This window comes from Homalodisca vitripennis, chromosome 2 (genome assembly GCF_021130785.1).
Source record: "Homalodisca vitripennis isolate AUS2020 chromosome 2, UT_GWSS_2.1, whole genome shotgun sequence".
Classification (NCBI taxonomy): Eukaryota; Metazoa; Arthropoda; class Insecta; order Hemiptera; family Cicadellidae; genus Homalodisca; species Homalodisca vitripennis.
In genome coordinates, this window is record NC_060208.1 from 199,413,126 (window position 1) to 199,426,967 (window position 13,842).

The following is a 13,842-nucleotide window of genomic DNA, read 5'->3' on the forward strand; positions in this document are numbered from 1 at the left end:
CTTATTTTCTCTTTCTAAGCTTCCTTTTTATCATTGTGTTGTTTTCTGTTGTTTCTTAGCCTGTATTATCATGATATAATTACTTGTTTATTGTTTGCAGTTTAGTTATAGTTACTTCTTATGATAACTCATAGTTTATTACTTTTGTCATATTTTTGCAATGTAAGAAGTCTTTGCTCACAATATTGTCGTTACTCATAAAACCAATTTTAAAATATTCGCTAACGCTCCGCTTACTCCTATAGAATAACATGCACCACAATCGAGCGTATTGTTACTCATGTATAAATGATGCTTCATGTAAAATTTCAATAGGTAAGTTATCGATATACCGTGCGGGCAGACAGGCAGATAGACATGCAGTTAGACAGAAATACCATTTCCAGCCCCACGAGTGATACACTCCACTAAAGATCAGCCAATAAGCCTATCTTTTACTTTAAATTTGACTTTCCAGAGATTAGATATTGCATTCATATTAGGTTCGTTTGCTAGAAATTTCGTGCATTTCAGTTTATTCTGTCTCGTTAGGCATAGTTAGCGGTACTGTAATAATTATTCTTGCAGCTATAATCCATTTATAATCTTATAACGATTACCTAAATTTTAGTAAACGGATTTAAAACTTTGGGTATTTCTTATTATTGTTATAATCATTTGATCATGTTTAATGCTTTACACTAGAAGCAATATCTTCTCGTGACTCAGGGTCTGATTGTTTTTAGTCCTCCTCCGTACACTAATGGTTATAGTCCCGGCTCTCTAACCGAGAGATCATGGGTTCAAATCCCGTGGAGGTCCAATCACGTACTTTGACAATAAAAACCTGTGAACATCGAAGCCGGCATAGCAATAGCTAAGACGCTGATGTTACGTTTTGTTACCCTTGACTAGCCATAAAACGACGTAGAGTTGACTTGCTTCTGCAAAACCACCTAAATAAATAAAAACTGCATTATTCAATGACACAAATTGATTGATTTTCTGTAAATAAGAACAATACTATCCAGGGATGTGCAGTTTACTATGCAAAACCGAAAATTGAATATAATTGCATTGTTATTAAGTTCCGAGCTCTGTCCCAAATTTTAAGACTCTTTTAGTTTTCGTAAAGTTAGTTAAATTGATATGTACTATTTTAAATAGCAATATTTGGTAGTAGAGATAAAGTTATAGATTATATTTTGTCGGTATAGTAGAAAATTATGCACAATATATCCTCCACTTTCAACATATATATTACATGATTAACCAAGAAAAAAAAGAAGTTGAAATTGACTTTAATAATAATACTTATTGCTGGTTAATCTAAACTACGCAAACGTAAAGGCCTTATTCCAACAGCCTTGAGTGTGATGATAGAGTAGTACTGTATTATATTCACTTACAGATTACAGATTGACGACCAATCATTGCGAAACTAAAGGTACAAACAAGAAAAAAAAGTTTTTTTACACTTCTAACAAGGGATTGATTTTGTTATCATACTGTAAATACAAAAGTAAAGTCAGATTTAGGTTCGAAAGTTAAAGTTCAAACTTCAAAGGTTTTTTTTGTTTTTACTAACTGGCTGCGCGTTGAGTTGACTGGTATTTGGTGACAAAACTCAAATTTCCATTAATTAGAAAACTGTTACATTCCAATTAGCTATTTAGATTAAATTAAGTTCTTGTTCTAATCAATTTGACTGTAACAGACACAGTAGGTCAGTAAGTGTGCAATTATTTTATTTATTTAAACACAAGAGGCATGTTTTCTTCAAAAATTCTGCACAGCAGCCTTTCTCATGGTCTTAAGGTAAGATTTTTCTATTGAAATTGTAATTAAAATAGTTTTATGTAATGATTTGACTGTTTAACCTAGCCTATTTCATATAATTTAACCTATCAGTAATTGTGATTGAAGGTTAATCCTACAGATAGCTCTGTAATTATAAAGTTATAGGCATGTTTCTTCAGAAAAGATAGCGGTTTTGCTATTATAGACTACCATTGAAGCTTTTCAATTTTACAAAATTGGTTCAGAATGGGAAAACTAGGGGTAGTATAAAAAAAAGTAATGGGCCTTCCCCTAACCTAAAATTTGAGAGGCGTAATCCGACAGACATTCTTTAGTGGGCATTTTCTATAAAGGACAATTATTATGGATATTCGAGGGTGTTGCACTTGTGCTTAATGTGCAATACCATTTAACTTGCTATTGATCTTTGACCATATTGATTAGGCTATTTGAAAATGCTTAATATTCAATTTTCAGTAAAAGTACATTCACCAATTCATCATTATCATCAGTTTATATTATTGTAATCTTTCATGTTACCAATGTGTTAATGTTAAAAAATTTTAACACACTAAGCAAAGAGAGTGCTTAACTTGATGTGTTGAAAATGTAGCCTACAACTGGGGTTGAAAATTCAATCCCAACCAAACACAAACTTCAATCTCATCTACTTTGGCAGCATTCACTGTTCAGAACCCCTCTATCAAAACACTGTCTTAAATTAATCATCATTCTGTAGGGAATTAAGAAAGAAATAAATGTTCAACATTTGTAACTTTTAAAATTTGTATCCAGATCTCGTCAAGACTCCAAAGCACCTTGGTTATAGCGGAACACAATAATGACAAACTAGCACCGATAACAAGACATGCCGTCACAGCAGCCAGCAAGCTCGGTGGGGAACTATCAGTACTTGTTGCTGGAACAAAATGTTCACAGGTAATTAATGAAACCTTGTATTTTTGTCACCTACAAATATTTATTGGTTAATAATTTCAAATTGATGGACAATTGAAGCCTTCACTTAAATGAAGTTAAAGTCTAAAAAGTTTGCATTTGTGATATGTTTAGTCTATAATAATACCTTAGATATGCAGTGTAAGCCTAGATAAGGTTTCATGAGGGTTTGAACAGTCTTTGCCACAAAAATTCCACTTGCACTATCACATAAAACAGAGAGCGTTATACTAAAGTACTTTCACTTGAATGGGATGCACTGTTTGAAACTTAGCCATCTTTTCTGTAACGCTAGACTTTCATCAAACACAAAGTTTTAGTTAGGCTGAAAGTGTGAGGAAAATTTACACCTGATTGTTTCAATTACAATATTCTAAATTTAATAGCATATCACTACTATTTTTAGAGCATTCTTAGTAAGAGAAGAAACCAATCCTGACTGCGCATTAAAAAAAATAAATGTTTCAAACAGTGTATCAGTTCTTTAATACTGTTTCAAAGTATTAATTCTGAAATGTGGCATTAGAAACAAAATAGTAAAAAACAATAGAGTTAATATGCATTAGTGTCTCTCCGTAGCTTCAGTTTTGTATATTTCATAACTCCTCTTCCATTTCTAAACACTCCTTGAAAAAATCTGTTTCCGCTGCAATGTGACTTATTACCAAGTCATAATCCAATAGAGTGGAGCACATACACCAATTTCTCTTGTATAGGCCAATCTTTTTCCAAGTCAAAGTTCAGCCCAGAGTTTTAAGAATCAAAATCAAGTTTTTTTTACTTTTTACTGGATGTGCTTATCAGGTAGCAGTAACATGATTTATTATTGTTCTATTTTTGGCTATGTCATTATGTATTACCAGCATAGCTGAATCTTGTAATATGACTGGCTTCTTATATTTCAAAATTGGCTTCAAAATTGGTAATACATTGGCTGGCTTCTTATATTTCAAAAAGACCACAATACGTTGACTTGCCGTTTGTGACTTCAACAAATTTAATCACACATGGAAAATTTTCTTTACAAATAACACGCCACGTGTACCACAGTGTTCCATCTTAGGACCTATTCTTTTCCTGATTTATTTGTTGGGTTTAACAAATGTTTTGACAAGTGATCAGAAAAATGCAAGCTATGTTTATATGCAGATGACTCTAATTTAATAGTTACTGGTAAAAAACTATTAAACTGGTAAAAACATTATTCTTTTTTTGTATAATTTTAAATGTAATTGTACAAATTATATGAATAAAGTTGTTTTGAATTTGAATTTGACGATAAACGTTCTTTCGTTCATTCATTCGTACAGTAAAACATTAACCCTTTGGACGCCGATATAAATTTAGTATTTTTTTAAATTACGCTCATTTAAAGCTAATTTTTTTGATTCATTCCTAATGACTAATAGTCACACAAAAAAATAAATTTTACAATAATGTAATACTTGCATGGAATATTTCAATCAAAATCAAATTCAGGTTACAGAGTAATCAAATGCATGTGATGAAAAATATGAAAACTATGTACAAGGATAAGAAAACAAATAAAGTGTAATATGCTGATCTTGATTAGTTTTATAAGTTCTGATAATAAAGATTTAGGCAGTTGTACGGTAAACTTCAAAACAAAAATCGGGATGAAGCCATAATTACACACCAGAAAAGAAACAATAAAAACTTTATTATAACACCTAAAACATGGTAACAATAACTTTTTACAACTGTTTGTATAAGGAATGACAACGCAAGAACACTTCCCAAAGGCAAAATGCGTGCTCCACTGACAGTTGATAATGGCGGATAGTATCGTCATTGGCGTTCAGGCGGGAGTGGAAGAACAGCTGCCAGCAACAAAACAATTTATTGTTTACCTACTGCGGCCAGCTGATAGCTGCAACTGGATTATTTGGTCAAGCCAGTACATTACTTAGTATTGTGGCTTATGTATTGAGCTTATAAACTTCAAAAACAGTAATAAAATATATTTTTATCAATCGGCGGATTATTTCATCTTTGGCGTTATAAGACCAAACAACATCGCGGATTATTCCGTCTACGGCGTGCTAAGGGTTAAAACATTTTAATTCCAGAAAATATAAAAATAGTTTTTGATTTTGTGAACATTTAACTTTCCAGATCTGCGTTTTTGTTCTACACTTGTATAGAGTGTATACTACTTTTTACATGATAAAATAAAGTTATATGAAATGATATTTCACTCCTTATAAAATTTTTGATTAGTTACGTCCATTTTAATCAGGTAGCTGAGGAGTTGGCCAAGATCCCGGGACTGACCAAGGTCCTGGTTGCGGAGAAACGCAGCGTTTAATGGCTTCTTGCCGGAGACTCTGGCTCCCCTGGTGTTAGCCTCTCAGAAACAGTTTAACTTCACTCATATCGTTGCCGGGGCCACAGCCTTCAGCAAGAGCCTGCTTCCTCGTGTCGCTGCCAAACTGGATGTGTCTCCCATCTCCGACGTGATCGGCATTAAAGCACCAGATACATTCGTGAGGCAGATCTACGCAGGTAAGACGTTGTAGTAGACTTTCAATTAATCCTCTTCATATTTTCACACTTTAGTCCAGATTCTGTAATTTTACAGTGATTGACGTCGTCGTCTCAATTATAGTATGTAATACGTATTGTTACGGGTTTCCGCGTACTCTGGGACATCTATTAATTGGGATGTTAGTTACACAATTCACTGGTAGAATGTACTTGATGTACAGAATTAGGTTATTGGCAAAACAGAAATTGATGACTTGTTTTGCAAAATCCCATTATGTAAAAACATGTTTCAAAGTGTACCACATAAAAACAACTATAAAATGTAATGTGTGATTGTTATGTATTTAAGGACGGAAAATTTTTCATGTTTTAACTTACCACTTATTTAACCCTAGAATGATAGGGTATACGAGGTGGTATCAGAAAGTTCCCAGATTATGTCCGCTAATTTTTGTTTTCTTATCTGGGCTTTTATTGGTTGTTAGCCCATTCGAATTAAGCTCCATTTGAGGTGATACAACGAAACCCAGCGTTTTTCTACAACTGGAAAGTGTAAAAAAAAACTTCCGGAAAGCTGTTGAGAACTTAATGCGTTTTTTTTGTATGTCTTCAACACATAATACCGACATTACTGCATAAGACAGGTTTATTTTCTGATGACGGTCTTCATGAATGAGGTGCCGAATTTTTCCAACAATTTCATCTGTTTGCTTGTGGAAGGCTGTCCTGAACGATGATCATCTTCAATTGATGTTCTGCCAGCCTTGAAACAAGCGTACCACTCAAAAACCTGTTTTCTGCTCAGTGAATGTTCTTCAAAACCTTCTTGAAGCATTGCAAAAGTGTCCATCGGTAATTTCTTAAGTTGAAAGGAAAAACTTGATGCAAGCCCTTTTCTTGAATTTATTAGTCATCACAAAAATTGCTATGTAATGACTTGTAGACATAACCTAGATTCACAACAACGAAAACTCAGTACAATGACTCAGCAGTTATTGCAACAGAGGCTACTGGTGCGCTGGCTTGTACAGTCACATTACAAAAAAAAATGGTGAGTACAGTCCGGGATACCACTGGATGGATTTTGATACCACTTTGTATTTGTATACTGATAGGACGGTTATACAAAAATTACGCAAATTTGCTAAAATGTAGGCTAAACACAAATAAAATTAAAACTACAGTACTTGAAATGGATAATATTAATACAATCATTTACATGTTTAACCCTGGAAACTGGCCCATCATTTTTCCCAAAATGGCAGGCACTTTTTGGTGATTTTGTAAGGGTTTTGTATTTTAATCACTGCTCATCTATTATTTAAGATAAAAACATTTTAAAAACATCAATGTCTTTAGAAACAAATGCAGTTTCCCCAAAAAAAATATTAAAGGTTGAATCATTTAATGTATTTTTATTTTTTTACAGATTAACGTAAAAATATTAGTAAAGAATAAATTTTTCTCAAAATTTATAGCACCCTCTCAGGTAATATGAAAGTTTTTAGAATAATTCTAAAATATACAAAAGTTTGCTTATATACCTCAATTACAATTTACAAAAAAATATTTAGGTAAAAGAAGTTTATTGGTACTTTTGAACAATATATCTATAAAAACTACAAAATCTGAAAAAAAGTTTGTATAGCACTATTATGTATACCATTTTGACATTTTGGAATCTATTGGATGAACAAAAATTTTTTTCTAAGAGATGAATATATTTAGAAGAGAAAAATATGACATTTATAGAAGTTTACATTGTATAAGATATTTTTATATGGCAACAAACTTTTTTTAAATTTTTACAAAAGTCAAAAATTGTGAAATAAATGCCTAACTTTTTTAGCTAACAATTTTCTTTTCATCCAAATATTATTTATAAAGATAGTACGTTTATTGAAGTTTACAAAAATGTACAACAATGTATTTTATTTATATTATTTTTTTGTTAAAAAAATAAAACAAGCGATGGTCATAGAAATAAAACGCTAATACCTTCAGAAAAAAGTAAAAAAAAACTTTTCACTTTTATAATAAATACCTTTGCATAAATTTAAATCAAAATTTAATTTTAATTAAAATTAAATTGTCTACAAAATTATAAAACACTGAACCTACGTGAACATAGGCTTATTTTCAGTTTCACAAAAATCCAACCTATTCCCTAAAACTTAACCTAACCTCTACATTTTTCACTTCACTAATTAAAAAAAAAACAATAAAAAACTTTTATTTATACACACTAAATAACGAAATGTCTAAAATATCCTAATAAATAGCAAGCAATACACTAATACCGGCAATGGCGTAATAAACAACAAAGAAATCAACATGGCAACCATGCGATGCGTTGTTCCGTTGTACTGGCTGAGTCGGTGATTGCGCAACAGAACAAAAAATAAAATAACTAGTTCATAGTCTTCGTTGTCTATTATACTGTTGCTTAGAGCAATTCTTCTTCTTTGTTTTGATATGATTTTCACTATTTCCAGACAACGATAAAGTAACAAAAATAACAAAATTTAATGAAGCTATTTTTCGACGCATTAGGCATTTTGGGATTTTACAAAACACGAGCTTTTCAAACGCTTATTTTATAAACATTAATTTTCCTACTGGCTATTGAAAAAGATGTTTTGAAAGCCAAGAATACACTGTTTTCAATGACGACACTTACGATCGTGTAGAACGTAAACTCACGATAGGGAATTTTTACAAAACATACGGTAATTTTAGCGTGTTCGGAAATTACGCAAACAAATGGCAATCGGAAAATGTGAACATATAAGTTTAGAATTTTATAATGAAAGATTTTAACTTAACTATAGAGCGTTTTATGGTATAATATATGAAACCTTGAATCTTTATCTTTAGATTTACGTATGTTTTACTTCAAACAAAGTAAAAATAGACTTGCTGTGAGAGATCATATTACGCAATAGTTAATGCGTCTAAAATAGCTTAGTGCCATTTTGAAACTGTAGTTAATGCGTCGATAATCGCTTAAAAGCCAGTTGCAGGGTTAATGTTGTTTTATAATTAGAAGAAAACAAAATATACAAGAACATATGTAGCATATAAACCAAGTACTGTAGATCATCGCAAATTGTTCTTATTGAGTTATTAGCTTGGCTTATATACAATAAAGTTAATATCTACCTTTTGCAGATTGTAGCACAAGGAAAGCAAAATTTCTTTTGGTTTCCCAAACACAACTCTTTTCCACAAAATATACAGTAAGTTGTATAAGAGCATTCACTACAGAATTTCCTTGTTTCTTTCTATTGTGAGTTTTTATGATGTCTTGAACTCCAAGGATGTATCGGATGGAAGCACTAAAAAGTTTGTTATTTCAGTCATTTGGAGGTCTTGTTTCTGTAAGCTGTATATAAAACATTAACATTAATTGTATTCTATTTGAAGCTGCTTTCCCATCTCTGTTTTGCTTGTATTTTCTCCATACAATGAAGACATCAGTGCTACATTTTTAAGCTTATATGATATTACTGTGACATCATTATGAAACAAGAAGCTATTATGCATTTGGTCCTGGGTCCTGAAACTTCTTATCCTCGAATTCTTCAGGAACTGTGGTTTATTTTATTTTTTTATTGTACCAACAGCAGGCAGGTTATCCCCTCCAAGTTCTTCCGGTAGAGGTCAGAGCAAAACCAATTTTCCATATAACATTGTGATTTTAGCCTTTTATAGGTTTGATCAACTTCTCAAAAAAGTCTGTTACAGGCTGATTCATTGGGGTTGTTCCTTGTCTAAATAAATTACAGTTTTAACTGTATGTTTTGTTCTGTTGTCATACATCATCATCAACTTTAGACCATTCTTAAGTTTAGGAAGAATGTAACTTTCTGAACTAACAATTCCCTCTAAATCCTTCAAGTTGCCACGCATGATCCTGGCTTGTAGAACTTTTCACAATTATTCATTAGGCACCCACAGTTATCTGATACTGAAGCAATCCTAGTTTCTTTATTGTCAAAGTGCAAGCATTCTATAGGAAATTTAAATCCAACTTTGAACGCGTTGCCTTGTAAAGATTGCCGCACTACAACTGGTAGTTCCTATGTAGTTTACTGTACAACTGTTTCTGTGTAATTTACTTTAAAGATTACTAAAGATTTTAAATTTCACCCCAAGACTTTTGGGCATTTATTTTAAAACTGTCATTAAGTTCAATAACAATTCAATTAACAATGATTATAACGATTAAAAAAGTTATACATTAAAGAGAAGGTTGGCATAAGAGTGAGCTATTTTTGCGGGATCACTGCAAACAGTTTTATCTTGATAGGTAATGCGATCCTGACACTGAAGTCGAAGGATCCAGTGAAGATACTGACAGTGCGAGGAACCAGTTTCGAGCCTGCAGCAGAGTCCGGGGGCAGTGCCAAGGCCGAAGCTGCACCGGCTGGTGAATATAACTCCTCTTTGGCAGCCTTTGTGGGTCAGGAGCTGACCAAGAGTGATCGACCTGAGCTGACCGCGGCCAAGGTCATCATCAGCGGAGGTAAGTAGTGCTCATGGAATCTGTAATATTTAAGACAAAGTACAGTAAGGTAGAAAATAGTCTTCCAGGAAATTCGATTCTGCTTCAACTGTTTTATTGCTCATTTGTTTTTGTTCTTTTAGGACAAGAAGCTTGTAAATTGCACTTAGTCCTATAAGAACCTTAGCACTGCTTCCGAAGTGACAGGATATTCAGGATGGGTAGGTTAGGGGGTAGTGGCCACCTCCTATCGAGATACATGAGGAAGAATTAGGGCACTAATCTCAAAGTCATGTCCCCCCAGAAGAAGTGAAGGCCAGCTCTGAACAAGCCTCACCAGTCAAAGCAGGCAGGAGGTGGCATACCCTTGTTGAGGCTAGCAAGAACCTCTGATACTTAGGGAACGAACCCTACCAACTCCAACAGTCATACCCTGCAATAGACTAGACCTATTGAATTACTCTTGTACCCCAGAATCTCGACATTTACGGTTAGTGATGTGCCACTCCTGGACATCCATAAGGTTGCCCAGATTTAAGGGACACATAGGTTTTTGCTGTGCCCAGTGGTAGGTTCAACTGGAAGGTATAAACCAGCCAGAAGTGGGTGTTTTTTTACTCAAGTTTTATTAGAAAATATTTTTGGAACAGAAAAAAAACAAACTACAACATATGTTATCAAATAGAAAATAATGGACAATTGAAATTATTTAATTCCACAAAATTCTGAGGAATATTAATCCAGGATAATGTTTAATGGAATTAACATATTAATGATTTTTACTCTAGACTGAATAATGCTTTATTCGCTATTAGGCATATTACAAGAGTTGTGACTTTTCCTATGACCAAGGCAGTTGTCTATCATGGATATTTTCAGTCGCTTTTATCTTATGGTATTATATTTTAGGAACATAGTAGTTGCAACAAAATCTTTATTCTGCAAAAAAGAGCAGTTCGCACTCTTGACAACATTAATTTTAGGCAGTCATGCAACCCATTTTTCAAACAGTTCAAAATTTTAACACTGTCTGCTCTTTCTTTTTTAGATTTAGCTGTATTTGTAAAAAAACTTTAAATCCAGTTTTTATAAAACTCAACCATTAACATGACTATTGTACAAGATACAAAAACAAGTTCCAGTATCCTTCTCATAGTTTTACTCTTTTAAAAACTGGACCATTTTAAAAAGGAATTAATCTATTGAACAATTTGCCCCCAAATGTGACTTAGAAGAGAATTGCAGAATGTTTAGAAAGCAATTTTTTGAAAAATTGCTCATTGAAGCTTGTCATAAAATTTCAGATTTTTCCCTGATTTCATAGTATAAAACTGTATTTTATTATTTTAATGATCACTGTTATTTTTATTTGTCAAAATTTTGTATTGGGTACAGTAGTGAGAATGACATGCTATATGTTTACAGTTGCACTGCAACATTCTATTGTGAATTTACGTAAAAAATAAGTAATAATGATAATAGAACTAAAATACTTGTTCAAACAATAGTTTTATTTACTTTCTGATATATTAAATAAGTTGCAGGTGAATTCCTAATTCACATAGAAGATTTTTAAAAGTGAAGAAGAAAACAAAAACAGATGCAATTGTACCTTGGTTTGGGGGTTATTGAATGTAGGGGGTTATCATATCTGTACAATGCAAAATAACTTTAATATTTCATAAATATATAAAATAAAAAAATGTAATTTAAACTTCTTTTGGTGTGCACCTAAAAAAACTGAAATTTTTACTTTCAGTGTTTTACCTGATAATTTGGGCTCAGTTAAATGTCTAACCAGAACCTATAAGCTAAGATAGTCAGTTCATAAAATTATTTTATTTAAATAAATTCAAGCACAAGACAGCAACAGTAAATTCGAATATTGAGAGTTTCACTGTTGTGTTGTAGGTAGAGGGATGAAGTCTGGGGACAACTTCAAGTTGTTGTACACCCTCGCTGACAAGTTCCAGAACGCTGCGGTGGGAGCCTCTCGCGCAGCAGTGGACGCAGGCTTCGTGCCCAACGACCTGCAGATCGGACAGACCGGCAAGATTGTGGCACCGGTGAGACTTTGAAATATTGCCACAGTGTGGTTACAAAATAAAATATATAACATTTGGTTCTTTTTTGACAAGTCTAATATAAACAAGTTAAAACTTTAAATATTTGATGCATTGAGTTAAATATTTTCATTGCAACTGATCCACAACAACCTGATTTTTTTTACAGTGAAACAAATATATTTTTTATGTTCCATAAGTTTTTTGTTTTTTTTTTTATTTTGTTCTCTTAGGACAAGAAGCTTATAAATTGCACTTAGTCCTGTAAGAACCTTAGCGCTACTTCTGGAGTGACAGGATATTCAGGATGGGTAAGGTTAAGGGGTAGGGTCCACATCTATTGAGATCCATGAGGAAGAATTAAGGCACTATCTCAAAGTCATTTAGTTCTCTTGTAATAAATTAGTTAAATGTTGCAGGAATTGTACATCGCTGTCGGTATATCAGGAGCTATCCAACATCTCGCCGGAATGAAGGACTCGAAGACTATCGTGGCCATCAACAAGGACCCTGAGGCTCCGATCTTCCAAGTCTCTGACTATGGGCTTGTCGCTGACTTGTTTAAAGCTGTCCCTGAACTTACCGAGAAGTTATAACTGGGCTGAAAACAATTAGATTACTTCGGCCTTCTTGTATCAGATTTTTATACATTTTACCTGTGTTAAGGTGCTGTTATACTTTTGTTTTTGTATTTTTAGTCTTTAGTTTTTAGTGATTTTTCCACTCAGTGTCAAAACGTAGTTTATTTGAAATTATACTCTTGTGAGCTTTACTCTAACTGAAAAACCTCCATGTAAAGTGTTCTGTCTAGCTTTAATTTTTCAGTCAACGCCAAAAGTCGAAGACAGGGAAAATCTGTATGGTTTTGATGACCATGTAAAAGTAATTTGTGCAGGATTGTGAATTATAGATCTATAGCATGTAAAATATTTGTATTGTATTGTGTTTTTGTATTAGCACAAATTTTAAATATATTTTTATATAATATTTCTTCTATTCTAACTTTACAATATTATCTCTTGTCTGCTACGCCATTGTCTACCAGCCATTGGAATTTACCATAAAACAATGATGTATATAAGTACAATATGTGTATAATCTTGTTGTTCTGTAACTAAATACAATGAAGAACTGATATAATATATTTTTATAGTTACATATTTATGTGTTGTTTTAATTCTATGAAACCTTGGTATCCTTAATAATATCCTTAATATAGTATTTTATATGAGTATCTAACTCAACTTTACATTTTTGTTATTTTAACTTTTATTTGTTTCATTATTAAAAAATAAAGACCAGTGACATTAGAAACACGATAAAATAAATTTATTTTGTTTTTTTTTTTATAAATGATGTCCAGAGTGAGTGTGTATATCATGTGTAGTCTTGACCAACTAAGCTTTAATAATACATGAGCCTTAGAAAGAATTTTATATTAGTCCAAAAGCTAGAGAAACTACTATGGCATATATAGTTAAAGGTTGGCTACAGTAAAGCAACCTTTAGTTTTATACCATAAGGACAATATTAAATACTTAAATACTTCTTTATATGCTCTTATTTTTAGGATTATGCGAAGGAATGATTTTATAGATATGATTAATAAAGCCTGGGATTTTTCTTTAATTTACTTGGAATATTTATAGGAAGCAGGAAAAACAATTGTTGAGCACTTTTTTCTGAATAACTGATACAAATGTAAAGAAATTTAGAAAGCATTTTGGTGGGTTGTAGTCATAAACTTTAAAACCATAAATCTCCCATAATTGAGAAATTAGAGTGTATAACTGTGTAAGTTCCTATCTGGCTAAAATCAGAGCTGTCAGCACAGTACAGCTGATATACAATGAGATATCGAATAAGAAGTTTCTCCTAAATTTGTTTTGTTCTGCTAGGACCAAAAGCTGAGAAACCTGTGATGAACTCCTGAAAGTAATATTGCACTTGCTTCCAGAGTGACAGAATATTCAGGATGGGTAAGGTGGGTGTAGGAGCCAACGAGCTCCTCGTGGGCCACCACACGGG

The 13,842-nt window shown here is 32.7% G+C and overlaps 1 protein-coding gene across 1 annotated transcript; it reads left to right on the top strand.

Moving 5' to 3' along the window:
* The first annotated feature begins 1,540 nt into the window (after positions 1 to 1,540).
* LOC124355246 (electron transfer flavoprotein subunit alpha, mitochondrial-like) lies at positions 1,541 to 12,974 on the top strand. The gene is given in 7 exon segments (XM_046806290.1): positions 1,541 to 1,797; positions 2,575 to 2,718; positions 4,997 to 5,050; positions 5,052 to 5,262; positions 9,557 to 9,772; positions 11,663 to 11,817; positions 12,234 to 12,974. Coding segments are annotated over 7 exon segments (1,005 nt in total). The 5' UTR covers positions 1,541 to 1,749; the 3' UTR covers positions 12,411 to 12,974.
* Positions 12,975 to 13,842: the final 868 nt, after the last annotated feature.